Source organism: Gymnodraco acuticeps, unplaced genomic scaffold, assembly GCF_902827175.1.
Source record: "Gymnodraco acuticeps unplaced genomic scaffold, fGymAcu1.1, whole genome shotgun sequence".
Taxonomy (NCBI): Eukaryota; Metazoa; Chordata; class Actinopteri; order Perciformes; family Bathydraconidae; genus Gymnodraco; species Gymnodraco acuticeps.
The window spans coordinates 376,651-397,481 of record NW_022992319.1 but is presented as its reverse complement, the minus strand read 5'-3'; the positions used below and the strand labels follow the sequence as shown (position 1 = coordinate 397,481).

Here is a 20,831-nt window from a genome sequence, read left to right as displayed (position 1 = left end):
TTGTTTAGTTTAATGTTAATTGTTTAATGCTCACAGTCACAGCAACATGTTTTTAGTGTGATTGGCTATTTATTTTATATGATTTATCAACGTGATCATCAATAGCTAATCTGAGCACCAGAACCCAGCTCACGAGTCCTTTTATGCTGTCCATTGAAATGCAGGTATGCGAGTTTTGTACACCAGTTTATTTATGTTTAATGTTTCACATTGCTCCACATGATGCCTCGACTACAAAGTCTTCCATGTTTCTACGCTTCTTCCTCTGTGTCTCAGTTTCGGGAATATCAAGATCATTGCACAGGGCCTTGGTCTTGTCATAGACCTCATGTGCTTTCTCGTTACTTTGGTAACTTTTCAGTGTGTTCTCAACTGCTGTTTTGTAATCTACTGCCTGCACCAAGTCAATTGTTTCTTTCTGCAGGTATTTGTGCAGGCCCTGAGTGGTTGAGAGCAGTGTCTGGAACAGGACAAGCATGTAGATGGTACTGAATTTGCAAAGCTTGCTTTCCAGTCCCTTTACTAGAGGGGCTGAAAGGCTCCCTAAAGTCTTGATCAAAGCAGGGAGGTTTTTGACATGCCCAGCGAACAAGTTGTTTGTCCCCTACCTCTAGTTGTTTCTGAAATGTTTGCAATCTCTGATGGTGGACAAGAGATGTGGAGAAGAAAGAGTAGAGACACTCCAGGAGATCAACGCAGGTATGTGAGTTTTGTACACCAGTTTGTATAAGTTTAATGTTTCACATTGCTTGTGAAAAATATACTACCACTATACGATCACTGATGTTTTGTTGTTGACTGGACACTTATTTTGTAAAAGAGATAGCATGAGAGGATCTCTTAAGCAATGCAGCTCACGTGTCCTTTTTATATGCTGTCCATTGAAATGCAGGAAAGTAATCACCAGCTCTGAGTGATCTGTTGACGAGGGGACACTACACCGGAGTTACATAAGCAGAGATAAGGTGCTATTTTGGGGGGAACTCACCTCCTCTGGGGTCCCCAAGGAAGACTTTTTTTAAATACTGAAGTTAAAAGCATCAATCTTGTGCACTTTGAGAGCAACATTAAGAGATATGGATACATCTCTCAACACCCATATGTCAAAAAGAAATCAAAGAATCAGAATCAGAAACGGGTTTATTATTTAAAAACACTTCATTTTCCAATTAAATCATAAACTATGTCAAATTATTAGAAGTAGTTAGTAATCAGATTAAACAGAAAAAAGGGATGGAAGGAAGAAATAATAATCCCTCATCACTTGCTGTTTGCGGTTGAAATGATCTCTTTTGCTGGCCAAACATGCTGGATGGAAAGCAGTGGTGTCTCACTTGCCTTGGCCCTGTATCTGCAGTCCCTAAATCAGTCATGTTACCCATTGACTCTTGTCTGTTCTGGTGTTCCTGTTCATTGTTGTCTCCATTGTCGTTCTTGTCTGTTGTTTCTCCTTATTGTGTGTCCCTTTCTCCTGTTCTCCTTTCTTCATCCTCTGTTTGGCTCATCTGTGATGACTGTGGGTAAACACAAACAAGTATGTATCAGTTTCCAGCTCTGTCAAATAAATGAATTTCAAGATACACACATTTGTCTTCATTAAAATGAGTGTCACCACACTGTCACAAAATGTAATACTAACCAATTTAAAATAGTTAAATTTACATCTCTTGTCACTGTTAGAGTAGTTATCTGCCAATAGGACAGAATCATTCCTATACAAATGCAGTTTGAGTAATTCACTTAATATATTTGCTTAAAACTTGAATATAGTCATTTTCACTTAATACTCTAATATAGTCATCTTTCTGCATTCAACACTAAGGAAAGCTGTACAATTTGACATGATAATGAGGAAAAAAGGCCTCCGACAATGCAGATCATTTTTTGATCATATCAATTTTAAGATGCGGGTCAAGGCTTAATATTTGGGAGCTTAGTGTCCCTTGCTCCCTTTCCCTTTGATCTGAAATATTTGTATAAAAAGCTTGTTAGCTGGCTGTCCATCTCATAATGTTCACATAGAAACTAGCTGTCAATAGGAAATATAAATCAGAAGAATTATATTTTCATGCAAAATCTGTCACAAAAAGAGGTTGCACATTTAAATGCAGGTGTTGTTATGGCAACGTCAGTGGCCAGACAGCCACATTTACTGCTGCAAATACGTTCAAACATGCTGTCGACACGTAAAGCAGTGGCAACTATGCCACCATTTCAGCTGACTTTTTCTCAGAAATACTGTCACATAACATCCATATATATATATATATTTCAGTGCTAGGTTGATGCTTAGCTAAGCTAACTATGAAACACTTTAACTGACAGGACTCAGGAATCAGGATCAACTGTGTACTACTGTAAGGTAGCTTCTAGCTTCATGTCGAACACAGACAGTAAGTCAACATTTCCCAGAGAGCTTTCTTTGAAATCACCAAGTAACGCTAAAAAACACAACATTTAGATTGTATGACTAAGTGTTTATTTAATATATCTGGCTAGCTATAGCTACTTGCTAACGGTTTAGCTTACCCGCGCGATTCAAATTAACGTCAACGTAGCTATAATGTATGCTTTGCTTACATGTTCGCATAACTTGTAAGTTTACTGACAGGTACATACCTTGTTCATCTGGCTCTGGGGTTGTTGTGTGAGCCACCACCTGAGAATTGCCGTCTTTTTTATTAAAGAAATGTCTAATCTTCAGAATCTCCGCGTCCGGGGCTGACAGTTTAAAGTTTAAAGTTTAAACATTGTCACAGAGGAGATGTAAGTACCTGTCAGCCAATAAAACACGTTTATTTCCATGCAACTCTCTGATTGGTCTGGTGGCGTCGTCTGCCTCTGTGTTGCATTCACTGAACATGGGAAATTACATTTCTGCCGTCCGTCCTATAGGTAAAGTAGGTTAATGTATTATATTATTGAGGGAGAATTTGTCCGGGGCTAAAGAAAAAACATCCGGGGCTAAAGCCCCGGATGCCTACCCCAGGCGACGCCCCTGTTTAATGCAGCCGAACCGTGTATTACAATGCCGTATGTGATGACTTCCAAAGAGAAAAGCAATAACACTCGGAATAAAGTATTACTTAATTTTTTTTAAATGTTTTCCGATTTCATATCGCATAAACACCATATCCCAACATGCATTGCGGCTAAAACAAGCGGCGTGATTTTAGCCTAAAACCTCTGAAAAAATAAATGTGTCTCTCAGAATCGAAAGAGAAAAACCTATGGGATAAACACAAAATAATTGTACACAATTTAAATCAATAAATGTTGTATAACTAACTAGGATAAACTAATGTTTTTTAGTGGATGAGTACTGCAGATATCACAGTTAAATCATTTGATCATTGGTTTTATTATGAAAACGTTGAGACCGGAAATACTGTTTTCAACCCGTAACTTTACATGGAGGCTGCCGCATACCTCAAATCATCTTCGTAATATCTATCAAACTATAGATCCTACATATCGACTGGACGTGGATTCTAAAAGTAGCCTACAATCTACACTTCTTGCTAGAAATCTAATCAAAAAGCGTTGTAATGGCCAAACCATCCTACAATTTAGGATTTTACAGAGGGTTATTTGTGAATAAACGACCATCTGTAACGTTTGCATTCAACGGGAGCACTAGAGGGCGAATACTTTAAAACGTGATTATAGGTCGTATTAAGCGCTTGAACAATCGACATATTTGGTCGTATGAGTTGGAGGACTTGTTCATCCCTTCATTCCTACATACCTTCGACTCTTAGTCCTTCACTCCCAATATCTACTCCTCCCTATAATCCCTTTATCCCTTCATCCCCCTATATCCACATTCCTTCAACCCTAAATTCTTCGAAAATGCATCCATTCTTTCCTAAATTCCTTCACCCAATCATCCCTCCCTTCCCACATCAATTTATCACTTCCTTACCTACATCCCTGCCCCCTCACTCTCTTCATCCCTTCCTCACCGTTACATCCCTTTGGTTGTTCATCCCCACCTCCCTACATCCATTTGACCCTTAATTTCTCCCTCCCTCCCTACATTCATCACTTTCTTACCTATATCCCTACCTCCCTAAATCCCTTCTTTCACTCATTCCTCCCTTTTATTGATCCTTTCTCTCTCTACATATACCTTCGACTCTTCATCCCTCCCTTCCTATATCCATCTTTCCCTTGTATCCCTCACTACCGACATCCATTCAACCCCCACTCACTTCTTTGAAAACTCCTCCCTTAATCCCTCTCTCCCTCTTCTTGATAGAAGTGTAGTGTCCTCACCTTGAGTCCTCTTCAGTCTGATGAAGCCACAGTGATTATTGTGAGTGCTGCATCTCTTACCTGTAAACTGAAGCAGCAGAATGAGAAATAAAGATATTTTAATCCGTTTGAACTCATCCATCTTGATTCTCCGTCTCTCTGCTTCCTCTATCTCTTGTTCTGATGAAATGTTGATGAAATAGTGTGTTAGCAGAGAAGTGACTTTAGACTATTTCCAAAAATAGTCAAACACAATTGTTGGATTTCTTTTTATTTGCAGATTCTAATGTCAACAGATATAACAGAGAAAACTTACTTTCTACATTAAGGCTGAAAATCCATGAAATCACATGAACATCACAAAGCAAAGCTCAATGAAAGTGAATGAAAGTAATAATTCTGAACACAGAGATATTAAAATGAGCTCAAGCTGTCGTTCAAAAACAATCAGTACATCTTGAAATCAGCTCTGAACCTGAAGACAATATAAGGAAGGAAACAAGAGTTAAAAGCTGTTTACAGTGACATCCAGTGGTTTATTAGATCAAGACTAAAATGAAATAATATGTCATTCAGAATGAGTGTATAATCTTCCACTCCTGATGATAGATGTAGACGTTGTTGATCAGTGGAGTCTGATGGAGGCAGAAGTGTTTCTCAAACTTCATCAGGAGGTCTGATGTGTTCATAGTTCACTGTACCATCATCTACATCACAACGCACCTGTGGAAAACAACAACAACAACAACACTGAGTTGGTTACAAAGGAAGAAAACACAGTTCACAGTTGAGTCAGCAGACCCTGAACGCACCATCAGTTCCCGTCTGATCTGATTTAATCTTCTGACTTCTGCACAGTTTGCTTTGAAACTAGATTTGATCCTGCACATTATTCACAGTAACAAACACATTGTTTTCTAAAACAACAGAACTATTAGCATTGCTAAAAGCCACTAGTGTGAAGGTGGGAAATCCTCTGTGATGTAATTCAGGGGAATCAGTCCTTTAGTCTGAACTCATCATGTTCAGTTGTTACTGACAGGTTCAAAGAGGTGTTGATTCAGATCTAGGTCTCTCTGCACTTTGTGTCTGTGTTTATCAGTTCATAATGAAGAGAGAGTCAAAACAGTTCAGTATTTTGATGTAAAAACTCATATTGATTTCATCCATCTGTGTTTGCTTCCATTCATCCCTTGTCTCTGTAATCCATTGATCCATTCAACCCTTCCCCCCTACATACCTTCGACTCTTCATCCCTCCTCCCTATATCCATCTTTCCCTAAAACCCTTCATCCCACACCTTCATCCCTTTAAACCCAAAGCAGAAGAAGAAGTGATGTCAGCGGCTTCATTTGCCTAATCCTCCCTCGGGGACTTATTCCAGTGTGAACGCGATCTACTAGAATTCAGAACTAAAGATTTCCGGGGAACTAAGGTCCGGGAACTATTCCTGGGAAAAGTACTTGGTGTGAAAGCGCCTACTGTGGCCGGGTTGGTCTCTGGAGAATTAACTGCAGGGTTTGAGGTCTGACCCTGGACAACAAGCATTAAACACTTCAGTTCATTCACATTAGAGAATAATCAAAACAACATCAGTTTAACATGTACAATGCATCTTTGAATATTTCAGAGGATATGCTCATTTTCAGGTTAATATCAGTAGTGTCTCTACTTTAAAGAGTCCTCTCCTGCTGATGTTCAGGTGTATATCAGTATGTAGTGTCTCTACTTTAAAGAGTCCTCTCCTGCTGATGTTCAGGTGTATATCAGTATGTAGTGTCTCTACTTTAAAGAGTCCTCTCCTGCTGATGTTCAGGTGTATATCAGTATGTAGTGTCTCTACTTTAAAGAGTCCTCTCCTGCTGATGTTCAGGTGTATATCAGTATGTAGTGTCTCTACTTTAAAGAGTCCTCTCCTGCTGATGTTCAGGTGTATATCAGTATGTAATGTCTCTACTTTAAAGAGTCCTCTCCTGCTGATGTTCAGGTGTATATCAGTATGTAGTGCCTCTACTTTTAAAGAGTCCTCTCCTGCTGATGTTCAGGTGTATATCAGTATGTAGTGTCTCTACTTTAAAGAGTCCTCTCCTGCTGATGTTCAGGTGTATATCAGTATGTAGTGTCTCTACTTTAAAGAGTCCTCTCCTGCTGATGTTCAGGTGTATATCAGTATGTAGTGTCTCTACTTTAAAGAGTCCTCTCCTGCTGATGTTCGGGTGTATATCAGTATGTAGTGTCTCTACTTTAAAGAGTCCTCTCCTGCTGATATTCAGGTGTATATCAGTATGTAGTGTCTCTACTTTAAAGAGTCCTCTCCATGTCTCCATGCTTTAATGTTCTAAAAGCTCTTTATTGTTCTCATACTGCCTGTGCTGCAGCACCTCTTTTCCCCCTCTGTCTGAAACCAGAGCCCAGTCTGCTCTGATTGGTTAGCTGGTCAGCTCTGTTGTGATTGGTCAACCACTTAGAGATGTCCCGCCCCTTCGCCTATCAAGTAAAAAGTATTTGAGCGCTGGACAATAGTAGCGCATGTGTTACATAGTGAGGTGTGTGGGGAAAAAAACTCCCTCTGAACGGAACACAGGGATTTTAGCCTTTGCAGACCATTGATATGCACTAAATCCTATATAACACACTACAGGAAAATATGATTATGATGTCCTGTATTCATTTATGAGGCTGTAATGTAAGGTGCTCATGTTAAACAAGTAAATCCCAAACATCAGTTTACAGCCCGTCTTGCTTTTACTCCTAATCACTTCCTTTACCTTAGCGAATGCAAGCCCTTTGTTTAATTACAGCACAGCCACTAACGGTTATGAAACACTTGCTTTTTTCAACTTTAAATAGAAAAATATATTTGAGAACTCACAACACTGTCACTTTCCCGTGCTTCCTTCCCTGAAAACACAGACAAGAGGGGGTTGACTTTAATTTCCACATTCTACATTTGATTTTATGAAATAAATGATTGTTTACAAAAAGTGTCATATATATTCTCTCACCTTTCATTTTCCTCCATGTGATGAAAGCCACAATGGTTATTAGAAGTGCTACGAGAACCAAAGCCACAACCAGGTACAACCAGCAAACTGAAACTATAATAAATGGGAGATATTGGAGGTGAGGTGAATAGCGGAGATACTTACATTACATGTAGATGTTAAAACATGTATTTGTTACTTTATACCAAATCAAAGTTACTTTTGGGACAAAAACTGCATCCAAAAAACATTAATTAAAAACAAAATAAACCAAAAACACTTAATTAAAGGACCAAATACTAATTCTCTCCAGATATTTCCACCGCAGCTCAAAGAGGAGATGTGAAGCGCCACAACAACATACGAAATATTTGAGGTACCATCGAGTAGTTTTGTTTAAGATTGCTGTTACTGTCTAGTTTTTACCTTGGTTGTTGATGCGACCTGATGTATTTGTTGTTGTTGTTGCTGCTTGATCATCCCCATCTGAAAAAGATGAACACAACTCTTCAGAAGTAATATGTTTACCATATATTGTGACATAATGTTTAAACTTAATTAAATCAGATAAACACCCTTTTTATGTAATTTTTCACATCACGTTGAAGTGACTTTAAACAATCTGATCACAAATGTTCTCACCTGAGGACTGAAAGCTGAAGGTCTGCACGTTGTAAGCATCAGCTGTTACTTCGCAAGTAAATAACTTAGACCTTTGTGTGGAACCATAATGAGAAGTCGGAAATGTCACAGAAGCATTGCAGTCAGACGCTGATGTCTTTATATCTCTGTGATCTTTATCCGCATCTCGAGTCTGAAGCAGCCACTTCACTTTGTGTCTACAACCTGCACGTGTCGTCACAGAGCAGAGTAACATGACCTCATCGTTGTTCTGATGCTCAGTCACTGAAGATGGAGATATGTGAGAGAAAGATAATAATTAACTTCACCACTGTAATAATAATAATTGTAATGTTTTAGTATTTTGCTCTACAGAGAAAGTTTGGAAACATTATGATGGAAATACTCACTGGTAACAACAGACAGAAGAACCAGAGAGTCTGAACCTTGCTGTTGATTTGATTTGTTGTACTGTCTGCAGTTGTATTGACCAACATCCTCCTCTGTGACCTTCTTTACAACCAGAGAACAATTATCCGTAAGTCTCAGTCTGTCTGATTGAGCATGGTTACCAATCTGCCCACCTCTAACCAGCTCTACTGTGCTTCCTGAAACAGTGAAGAACCATGAAGTACCATCACATTCATCCTGATCATGAATCACACTGTTACACGGCAGATTGGCTTCATCTCCAACTCTGACAGAGAGGTAGAGGTTACGCTGTCCAATTGCAGCCCCTGAATAAACGAGAGAGAAATATAAAGAATACAGAGAAATAAAAATGTTCCTTTAAGACACAACAAAAGTTTCCCTATGTGTCTAAAAGTTGCCTTCCCCTCGTTGGAAGACAAACACACCACTTCTCTGTCTTTGTTAAAAGGAGGTTAGGTAATAAAGTAACATTCATGATGACTAAATTACCTTTTTTAATGTTTCTAAATAAATACATTTTGTAGGAATTCTTACCTGTAAACTGAAGCAGCAGAATGAGAAGTGAAGACATTTTAATCCGTTTGAACTCGTCCATCGTGTCTCTTGTATTCGTGTAAGTCTCTAGACCGGCTGCCTCTCAAAGAGAAATGTTGAATGTACTTCCTATTATCAGAAATGTGCCACTTCCTCAAAGTTGCTGCGTCTTCTTTTTTCTTATATATACATTTCTCGTTAATTCTCCTCTCAGCAGAGACTCAGTCAAGATGAGTGCATGTCACTTCCTTTGGGTTTACTGTAATAACATTCATATAAAAAACACAACCATATAAGCACATTAGATACCAGCGGACGAATGATACCAAATACATTTTGTGAAGTAATCAGGTTAAAAGTTAATAGTAATTCACTTCCAGATTACAAATAACATATCCTTCCTGTCCAGTGAAAACAACAGTGTCTTTATCATGACCTTGCGTTCATGATAAAGACACTGTTAGTAGGAACCACAGAACACAGTGTAGAATTAATATTAACTAGATCCTCCAGAAAAACGTGATTTTGTGATCGCATAATTTACCGCATAATCAGCAAAATCACCAGATTTTTAAAAGGGCGCATAATTCCCGCATTTTTTCCACACAAAGTTGAGGAAAAAAAAGTTAACTCGTCTTGACGTGAAGTAGGCTAGTGATGATGATGATGCGACGTCATCAGCTCGCGCATCACAGAAGGTAAACAACACCGTAGAGTGAACGTGTGGAGCTCACACGAGAGAGATGAAAAAATCGAATCCATCTCATTTACAACGAACATTTCTGCTAAAGACGGGGCAAAGCAGTTCCCCGATGTCTTGCACGAAAGTGGGGGGAAACTATTCTGCACCCCGTGCAACTGTGTGTTGGAGCATAAGAGAACATCGACGGTGACGACCCACTTTGATTCATTCAAACATTCGAAAATGCTTTCTGCTGCTGCGGACAAGAAAGCCAAACAACTCACGTTCACCGAGGCATCGACCTCCAAAACCCTTTCGAGGGCTACAAGAAACGAGGTGAGAAGCCTACAAGATTGAAGCTGGTCAGATAACGAACGAGTAAATGAAAACAGAATGAGGCGGATAAGTGTGTGTGTGTGTGTGTGTGTGTGTGTGTGTTAGTGCTGGGGGGAAACGATTATTTTGAAAACGATTAATCGGGCGATTATTGTATCGATTAGTCGACTAATCTAACGATTATTTTTCTGTTGTTCGATTCATAAAAAACGTAATTTATCTCAAATAAATACCAAAATATTCTTAATAATAGTTTTTTTTTGTTCAATGAGCGCCCCAAAAAACAACACAGCCGTTAGCTCTTAGCACTCAGAGCTCACAGCTCTTCATATCTGTTCAGAAACTAAACAAAAGTTAAACAAGTACAAACCACAGACTGCCTGTGTCATGGCGAATACAGTCGCTGGTTTGTTTATGTCTGTATAGGCCGTTGTTGTTAGTGTGGACGGTCGGAGCATATATAACGTTTGCTTAGCCAAGCTACATTTAGAAAACACGCATTTTAAAAGGGTTTTTCGCCTGCTGTCTGTCTGCAGACTTGTCAAAGCATTAATTCATGGTTTTTACTAACCGGTATCAGTATGTTGTTACTTTGGCATCATTTTGAAACGTGTATTACAATTAAATCACGGTCAAATATGTTCATCTTGTTGTAGTTGTAGCCCCCTTGCCAGCGATTTTCTCTCTAGTTTAGCATACTCAGCCCGACTCAGCCTGGTTGTTCCTGGCCCTAGAACCACGATTTAGTTGGGCCAGAAAAAAGGTGAAAAAGTAGCCCCGGGCCAAAACTAGGCCAAGTGGAAACACAACCAAAAACGGGCCCCGCACGGCTCGGCACGCTTAAAGCGAGCTACCCGCTGCAGTGGAAACGCGCCATAAGCTGACTAACGTTAGTCTAATGTTATGGTTGACTCGTAAAGGACCACAACATGAGTTAGCTCTCTGTGCAGTTAGTTTGTTCCGGGTTAGTAGTGGCTAGATAGCGGTGTACTGCAGACGTAAACTAGCTACCATTCCAGCCAACATTAAATGCTGACAAACGTTAACTAACACACAACTGGCGCCGCTAGCTAGGTAGCTAACATTAACGAACAAACCGCACGGAGAGCTATAAGATAGTTAGCACTACCGAAGTGCACAGAACTCAAGCTGCACAACACACTACACAAACGTGGAATTAATTTAGCCAAAGTTAGTACTTACTTATCATTGTTCCCTTCACGAGAGACAAGGGGGTGCCTCCGCTTTAAATGCTCCAACATAGCTAGTGTGGTATGCCAACTCCATTTGGCAAAGACTGCAAATAACAATGCCTTTGCGTTTTGGACTAAATTTAAAGTATTCCCATGCTTTTGAAGACCTAGGGCGAGATGTTTTTGTTTGGCTTCGTGCGCAATCCTGTGAGGAGGAGGTGGTAGCCGTTTCAGTCTCCATTGTGTTTGAAGTGCGATTACGAACTGCTTGTTGCTTTGGGTGACCCACGTGTGTGTGGCGATGCGTCGACGAGGACATTTGTCGTCGACGAGATTTTGAAGTCGACGCGTCGCTACAGCACTAGTGTGTGTGTGTGTGTGTGTGTGTGTGTGTGAGAGAGTGTGATTAAAATAGCCCAATTGCTTTTACAATAAATAAACATTGAATGTGTAGTTGAATGGTAAAGGGGTTTAACGTTAGTGGCAGGTTGTGTGTGAGAGAGAATAAATAAGACAGCCCAATATTTCAAAAAAAAATATTTAGCATATTTCGCAACTTCCCGCAATTTCACAGCATAAAATCACATAAAAATTAAACATGTTTAATCGCATAATCAAGGATTTTAGCCCGCGTTTTTCTGGAGGGTCTAATTAACATTTATTATTTGATTGTCTTGTTGTATCAGCAGTGGTGACTGGTCATTAGGGGCAGGTGGCACAGCCCCATCTAGTGTCAGTAGAAAGTATTAAAAATAATTATTACAAAAAAATAAATAAGAAAATATATAAAATATATGTTAAGATCATGTTTAATCATCTGATTCGTCTGTACCTTGCTGTTTTAGTCTGTGTTCTTCTATTTAGTGTCTACAGTGTGTGCCTATTGAGCTGTTTAGAGCCATGTGGGACAAAACCCGATCCTGCCCCTCCCTCTCTCTGTCTAAGTGAACGGTGACTGTAAAAACTACACTGCGCATGCTCAGAGTATTTTCCTATTTAATGTGTGTGAAAAAAAAAATAATGACCATAGGGGCATAGAGCCATAGATATATATATATATATATAACCCTGTTTATATATATATCTATGGGTAGAGCTGCCATCCCCACCATACGTCATCTCAAATAATTCAGAGCTGATTGGCTGTAAGTATGTGTGCTGCGAAAAGTGTGGTGTGTGAAGAGGAGACGAGAGACGCGTCCTAAAACCAGGAAGTAAGCTGCGCATGGGTTCCCTCCACAAAAAAGCAATGAGATTCCTCCATAGGATTTTAGAAAATAGCTCCAAATAAGATCTGTGGGAAACGTACCTGTTAGATGTTTTGTTCAGCCGGATAATATCCACATGTCTACCCTACTTTTATCATTTTCGAATCATAAATCTATCGATTAGATTTATGATAGACTTTTGAAACTACAAGAACATAAGGAGGACTTTTACAAAATAGTAATAGAGATTTTTGTCCAGAAGGATAGGCAAATGGACTTAATCTTAAAGTCAAGGTAAAACCGCAATTTTATTGAAAATGGGATCTTACTAAGAGAGAACAATTCAATATTTAAATGATAAAATTACATTTGTTGGGTATCCTTTTGTTGAACTGTCTGTTTAAAATTAATCGAAGCATCAGACAAAAAAAGCTTTTGAAAATAATATTATATTTTGATTTAGAGTCAGTGCCAGTGCCTCACCAGCCATGAACCTCACTGCACGTCACTGCAGAAGCTTATATATAGACATCTAAGTTTTTTGTGCCCCGCCACTTTTGTACATATAAAAACGCCACTGTTTATCAGGTATAACAACAAGAAAACGTACTTTCTACATTAAGGCTGAAAACTCATTCAATCACATGGACATCAAAACACATGTTAACAGCTAAGCTAAATGAAAGTGGATCAAAATAATGATTTTATACACATAGATATTCAAATGAGCTCAAGCTGCTTTAGCTCTAATAGCAATCAGTACATCTTCAAAAAGCTCTGAGACTTTCAGCTGGAAGATAATAGAAGCTTCTCTCTGCTTCCTCTATCTCTTGTTCTGATTAAATGTTTCCAAAATAGTGTGTTAGCTGAGAAGTGACGCTTATACTTCCTCTCATAAGTATAATGTCAACTTCTCAAAGTTACTTTAGACTATTTCCAAAAAGAGTCAAAAACAATTGTTGGATTTTTTTGTATTAGTAGATTCTAATGTCAACAGATATAACAGAGAAAACGTACTTTCTACATTTCTGTCCCCAGAGTCAGAACTAAACATGGAGAAGCAGCGTTCAGTTATTATGCTCCAAGTATCTGGAACAAACTCCCAGAAACCTGCAGGTCCGCTGCAACTCTGACTACTTTTAAATCCAGGCTGAAGACTTTTCTTTTTGTCGCTGCTTTTAATTGAACTATTCATATCTTAAACTGCACTGTAACTTTTATCCATGTATTTTTTCTTTTAATGTTTATTTTATTAGCTTTTCTTTTTAATGACTGATTTTAAATGCCATTTTCTTAATGTCTTTCATTTTTTGTAAAGCACTTTGAATTGCCTTGTGTTGAAAAGTGCTATATAAATAAACTTGCCTTGCCTTGCCTTACATTAAGGCTGAAAATCCATTCAATCAAATGGACATCAAAACACAAAGCAAAGCTCAATGAAAGTGAATGAAAGTAATAATTCTGAACACAGAGATGTTAAAATGAGCTCAAGCTGTCGTTCAAAAACAATCAGTACATCTTGAAATCAGCTAGTTAAAAGCTGTTTACAGTGACATCCAGTGGTTTATTAGATCAAGACTAAAATGAAATAATATGTCATTCAGAATGAGTGTATAATCTTCCACTCCTGATGATAGATGTAGACGTTGTTGATCAGTGGAGTCTGTTGGAGGCAGAAGTGTTGCTCAAACTCCATCAGGAGGTCTGATGTGTTCATAGTTCACTGTACCATCATCTACACCAGGCATCCTCAAACTACGGACTCCGGTCCGGATCCGGACCGAACCAGCACTGTCTCCGGACTCTGAGCAAATTATACTTTTCATATGTATGATCTCTCTGTATTATATGTGAGACATCGCGACAACGCATTCGCAACGAGTCAAAATTCTCCGCTATGTCCACTGCAAACAGCGCTCTGCATGTCTGACTGTTCCACTGTGTTCCACCTGTGTGTGTCAACGCTTTGGTCCAATCACATTCAGCATCCAGTCAGCGTTTTTTCCCCCCAAACAATCTGCGAATCAGAGGCACAGTAGGGCGGGTCTTCGCGGAATGCGGGTGGAAAAAATGTGTGTGTCTCTTTCAACCTGTCTAAGTCAGAGCGAGAATTAAAACAAAAACAAAAACAATTCAGAGCGAGAGTTAACAGCTCATCTAGTTCCATCTGTACTGTAGCTAGTAGCCTAGTTTCACCTACCGGGGTGGCAACTGACACCCTAAAAATAGGCCTTGCCACCCCAGCTGCCACCCCAGTTGGCAGCTTTGTTTTGAAAGAAAAGTTGTGGCTCATCGGACATTTATGAGAGAAAGTCTCTAATGTCCGAGTGCAAGTGAATGCAGCACAAGATGCACGTCATGTAACCCCTCCCCCGGTCCTGGCGCGAGCGTGGACATATGATTGCCGGCGATTTCATTTTGAACTGGACAGCGCAAAACGAGAAGCATTCGGACCCAAGCACTGAAGGAATGAGGTATTTGCTTTCTACAATGACAGAGAAGAGCCTGTCAGTTTGGCTGTACTCAGCATTGAATCAAAACGCACTAAAGCTGTTGATCTTAATACGTTTGTGAGGCGTTTTGCTGAACAAGATGGTAATCGCCGCATTCAGCTGTAATAGACATGTCAACTTGATGCTCTGCTCACGGATGAGCATACAAAACTATTAAGATGATGACCTTACGTGTGTAAATATATTTTTTTCTTTGAGGGGGTCTGCCCCCAAAAAACAGTTTTAAGTCCTGAGAAAGTCAAATCAGACGTTGTGTAAAACTACACTGCCCAGCCAAAAAAAAGTAACCACTTTGATTGAACTAGGCCAGTAGGTAAGGACTTTCCACTGGATAATAACTGAAGTATAAAAGAATGCATGACTGAAGTGATGGAGACCATGTTGAAGGCAAACAAAAAGAGGAAATAACAGATAAAATCAAGCAAATCCCCCTCTCAGATTCCACAGCAACCAGAAGAACATAAATACTGGCTGGTGATTTGATTCATCAGCTTTGTGATGGAATAGAAAATGCACAGTGCATTTCCTTAGCTGTGGGTGAGTCCACTGACACCACTGACAATGCTCAGTTCCTGGTGTTTGTGAGTTTTTATGATGAGGCAAAGGGGGAGTTTGTTGAAGATGTGTTGGGCCTGACGAACCTCAGTGGACACACAAGGGGGAATACATTTATAAAGCAATAATGGGAATGCTGAATGAAAGAGGGTGCAGCTGCCTTTATTCATAACTGTGCAGCTCTGCGACTCTGAGGGATCAAGCACAGACACAATAACAATGAAAACTGCTGCATACAGATTATTTTTGTTTTTGCAACCTCGTGTTAAGAATCTTGTTGCAATTGTTTAAAAGTTTGAATGACCGTAATAAACGGACCTTTGTCTTATTGAAACATTTATTTTGGACCTTTAAGATTTGTATTTGAGTACCCCTGATCTACACCATAACGCACCTGAGGAAAACAACAACAACAACAACAACAACAACACTGAGTTGGTTTCAAAGGAAGTAAACACAGTTCACAGTTTAGTCAGCAGACCCTGAACGCACCATCAGTGCATTCCTTCCTCCCAAAAACCCTTGAACGCTTCATCCTTCATTGCCCACTTCCCTTCTTCCATTCATCCGTCTATCACTACATCCCTCTTTCCTGACATCCCTTTAAACATCCCTTCAACCCTTCCCCCCTCCCTGTATCCATATTTCCCTAAATCCCTTCATCCATTTAAACCTTTCATCCCTAATTCCTTTTGCCCCTTCATCCTTTTAAACCTCACTATACCTACATCCCTTCAACCACCCCTCAATTCTTTGAAAACTTCTCCCTTCATCCCTTCATCCTCTCTCCCCGTCTCCCGTCATCTCTTTCTATTTAAGTTTGATCTGATTCAACTGTTTACTGTCAAAAAGTTTGTCTTCTTATCCATAAAACTTACAATGTTTTCATCCGTCTGAGGTTCTGAAGAGGCAAAAGAGCATCAATGTAATCTTCCAGCTGACAGGCGCAAAGATTATTATGAGTGCTGGAACAGCCACGATCACAATGATGATCTTCCACCACCAACCTGGAAGAGGAATTCAAATCATAACATTTAGAGCTTAATAAAAACGTACTTTTTGTTGATGATTCAGTTTTTCAGGTGTTTGTGTAACAGATTAACAAAAGTCAACAAATCTTTAGTAGCTAAACATGTTCTCCCCAGAGGACTGAAGGCTGAACGTTATCTAAATGTAATCACGTTGAACGCAAATCAGTGCAAAGATGTGATGTTATTTCTCGTGGAAATATATTTCATCAGCTTATTTGGTTTAAGAGAAAGATTTTTATATCAATCAATATTCATATATAAATATATAAATCAATAATAATTTACTTTATTTTAAGACTAGTGTCGTTATAAAAGCGAGTTAATTAAACTAATTTCCATAAAAAATAAAGAATAACCTATTGCATCTTCAGTGATCACAGAAGCTGTCGTATTGAAACCTGATCTGGAGTCGCTCTCTGTTGTTGCTGCTGCTGTGTCCTCACCTGAACAGATGAACAAAGATCATAATTATTGTTATGTTTTAGTGTAATCAGAGTATATGTTTTACCAGACAGTTTGGAAACATTATGATGTGAATACTCACTGGTAACAACAGACAGATAAACCCAAGAGTCTGGAGCTCGTTGTTCTCCTGATCTGATCTGTCTGCAGGTGTATTGACCAGCATCCTCCTCTGTGACCTTCCTTATAACCAGAGAACAATTCTCTGTAACTCTCTGTCTGTCTGATTTAGCATGGTTACCAATCTGCCCACCACTAACCAGCGCTACTTCTACTTTGCTTCCTGAATCACTGGAGAGCCAGGTAGTACCATCACATTTATCCTGATCATGGAACACATTGTTACACGGCAAAGTGGCTTCATCTCCAGCTCTGACAGAGAGGGAGCGGGATTGCTGTCCAATTGCAGTCCCTGAATAAACAAGAGATAAGTAGAAAGAATATTGAGAAATAAAAATGTTCATTTAAAGTGGACCTATCATGCTATATTTGAAACATATATTGTAGGACCATACCTATACAAAACATGTCTGCAAAGTTGTTTTTTCAAAATACCAAACAGTTCACCCATTGTAGCCATGCCTCATACTGCTCAAACCCCTCTTTTGAAGCCCTGTTAGAGAAACGCGGATCTTGGGTCCTTAGCTTGAAAAATAAAAAGAAAGAGGAGGCGGAGCTAATGCCTGATCAGAATTCTACCGGAGATAAAGTTAAATTCTGCTGTGATAAAACGCCATCCTGTTTAAACCACGTCAATGATTATTTCTGAAACAGTATGGAGCTCAAATGCTTTTTCTCTTGCAGGTTTATCACAAGGTGAGTTCTTTTTTTATTTCCTGCTTTTTAAACACATGTGCTCTCCAGTACAGGTTAGCTCTGAGTGTTAGCGAGGCTAGCTAATGTAGACAAAGACGAGATTAAGTCCAAAACACGCAGGCATTGTTTCTGATAGCAACTTTCTGTGGGTCCGCCGCCGCTATGACGTCATAGCAGATGGACTAATCACAGCGGATGGAATCTGTATCCGCTCGTTGTACCCTCGTTTTTTAAAAGATTTGGGTATGGCGGAAAAGAGAGAGGGTTTTATTTTCTGACGCTGCGTGAGTTCCCCGATGCACCGGGGACACATGTTTATGTATAAAAGACATCACAAAGTGCATTTTGCATGATAGGTCCCCTTTAAGATACAACAAAAGTTTCCCGATGTGTCTAAAAGTTGCCTTCCCCTCGTTGGAAGACAAACAGACCATTTCTCTGTCTTGGTTAAAAGGAGGTTAGGTAATAAAGTAACATTCATGATGAATACATTACCGTTGTGTTTCTAAATGTCATATACTGTACATGTTGTAGGAATGCTTACCTGTAAACTGAAGCAGCAGAATGAGAAATAAAGACATTTTAATCCGTTTGAACTCGTCCATCTTGATTCTCCGTCTCTCGGCTTCCTCTATCTCTTGTTCTGATGAAATGTTCCTGAAACAATGCTTTAGCTGAGAGATGCTGCAACTGCTTCCTGTGTTAAGTATGATGCCTCCTCCTCAAAGTGAATCTATGTAACCGGTGTCGATTAGCGGTGTCTGCGTTGTGTTGATGTTGTTGATGGATGAGACCCGAGCCAGCATACAGTCGAGGCGATCTCCGTTTAGTCACTGACTATATACAACACATCAGTATTCAATTAGTCATCCCTCACAATGACTTCTCTCACGTGAAACACATTCACAAAAAGGGAAGAGGAAACGTAGAACGTACCTGACAATATAAAACAAAATCAGTAGTTATTCAATTGTTTTCTTCCCTCTCACCAACTCTTCTCATGTGGAACATTCACAAAAAAAGGAAGAGGAAAATGTGAGGGACACGATGTGAAAAATAATTTTCTGTGTAAAGTCACTGCATTTTGGAGGTCCCGCCCACCAACGTTTAATAAATAAAGAACACAGAATTATTAAATACAAAACAGATAATTTGTGGGATTCTAGTAAATGATTTATAAATAAATATTTAACACTAAACACCACTGCATATTTACAACTGTTACATTTAAACTATTTGGGATGTTTTGTCTTCATTTCTTGTCAATCTCAAAACAGCCTAATGTCTTTTTAAAGCTTGTTTTCTATAATTCTCAACGTCTAGATTCTACGGACTCTCCCTTGGGGACATGGAGAAGAAAACAAAAGTTATTTGAAAAAAATAAAGAATAAAATGTTTTGCGAAATCTCGCAAAACCCCTTTGCGAGATCTCGCAAAACTTTTCATTTAGCTCAATGTACTTCCTGGTCAGTTCGGCAACACAGAAACCACAACAGTGGAGCGATTCATCGATTTTACTTTGAGCTTGGCCTTAAATATAAAGATATAACATCAGTGCTTGGCAATAGGCACGGGTTTCACATAAGTGAAGACACCTCAAGAGAACACTCAGAGCGAGGGGACATGCACGTCCCTCTGAGCTGAGTTATTGACAGATTCGAATTTCGTGGATCCATAACTCATGAACATAACGTTGTAAAAATACAAACAACATGACTTTACAATCATAGCAAGGTAGAGAACGAGCTACAGAGTCGTTTTTGTCAGAACAGTTCGATACGCGCCGTCATCCGAGCTAAACATCAAGAAGTGGTCACAATCTGCAGCTGGAGGAGGGAGAGGAGTGCTTAGGGACCGTCTACAAACTGCAACGGGGTTTTGCGAGATCTCGCAAAGGTTTGATTGACTGCTCTCACGTGAAACACATTCACAAAAAGGGAAGAGGAAACGTAGAACGTACGACAATATAAAACAAAATCAGTCGTTATTAAATTGTTTTCTTCCCTTTCACCAACTCTTCTCACGTGGAACCACCAACGTTTAATAAATAAAGAACACAGAATTATTAAATACAAAACACAGAATTTGTGTGATTATACTAAATGATTTATAAATACATATTTAACACTAAACACCACTGCATATTTACAACTGTTACATTTAAACTATTTGGGATGTTTGTTTGTCTTCATTTCTTGTCGATCTCCAAACAGCCTAACATCGTTTTAAAGCTTTTTTTCCTATAATTCAAATGTTTCTCAACGTCTAGATTCAATATAATCCCGAAACAATCAAACTATTTTAAGGCTCAATTTGAGTCTTAAATGTACACTGTTTCCAGTCCCACAATGCACTGCTGGTCAAAACAACAACAAAAGAACTAAAGGACTGAGGAAGGTGCAGGTGAAGATTGTTAGCTAAGATTAGCGTTTGCAGTAACGCATCTTGATTTACAATTTAGACGTGATTCATGGGGGTGTTTTACAGCACACATGAACAGCCAGGAGAAGAGATAACCCTTAGATGCATAAGTGGGTCTTTTTTGACCCGGTGAGGTGGTTTTCTTATATCTTTGTAATTAATTTTTTTTATCATTTCATATTCCAGCTATTCCTCAAAAAACACGTTTTGGATATCAAGCCATTCAATTTTTTAATTTACATTCTATACTTTTTAAAAAATTGTAGTTTTTGTATTATTACCCCAAGCTTCCATAAGTGGGTCAAAAATAACCCGCATGCATTTTCTATGGAATTTCGTTTTTTTTTTTAAATGTAAAAATAATGACTACAATTTTAAATAGTGAAAAATTAAATATAAAATATTTCTAGTGTGAACCAAAATATAATACTAAATATTATACAAGTGATTTCTCTTCACCAAAATGACAAAAGTGGCATAAAAACACATTATTCTAATGCGGGTCCTTTTTGACCCACTTATGGAAGAGCGTAGGGTCCAGTCACTCTAAGGGCATCTAAGGGTAACCTGAGTTATGTTTCTGTGCATTCTCGTGTCACTTTTGGTGCATTTCTTTGCTTTGCTTTTATACCCAACAGAGGGAAGGCTCACTAGAAGTGGAGAAGAGGAGGGAGGTTGTTTTATAAGTAATATGATATTCATAGTAATAATTTTGTTTTAAAACTTAGTTAGTACATGAAGGAATCACAGAACACAGTGTAGGTCTAAGATAAACATGTCTTTATT

General features: G+C 39.0%; 1 protein-coding gene across 1 annotated transcript; it reads right to left on the bottom strand.

The window, feature by feature from the left end:
- Positions 1-4,772: 4,772 nt before the first annotated feature.
- LOC117541261 lies at positions 4,773-9,020 on the bottom strand. The gene is made up of 7 exons (XM_034208444.1): positions 8,829-9,020; positions 8,273-8,599; positions 7,884-8,147; positions 7,668-7,727; positions 7,263-7,355; positions 7,130-7,158; positions 4,773-4,980 (listed from the first exon to the last, which is right to left on the bottom strand). Exons 1-7 carry the CDS (start codon positions 8,887-8,889, stop codon positions 4,915-4,917), a joined length of 900 nt encoding a protein of 299 aa, XP_034064335.1. The 5' UTR covers positions 8,890-9,020; the 3' UTR covers positions 4,773-4,914.
- Between the last annotated feature and the right edge of the window lie 11,811 nt (positions 9,021-20,831).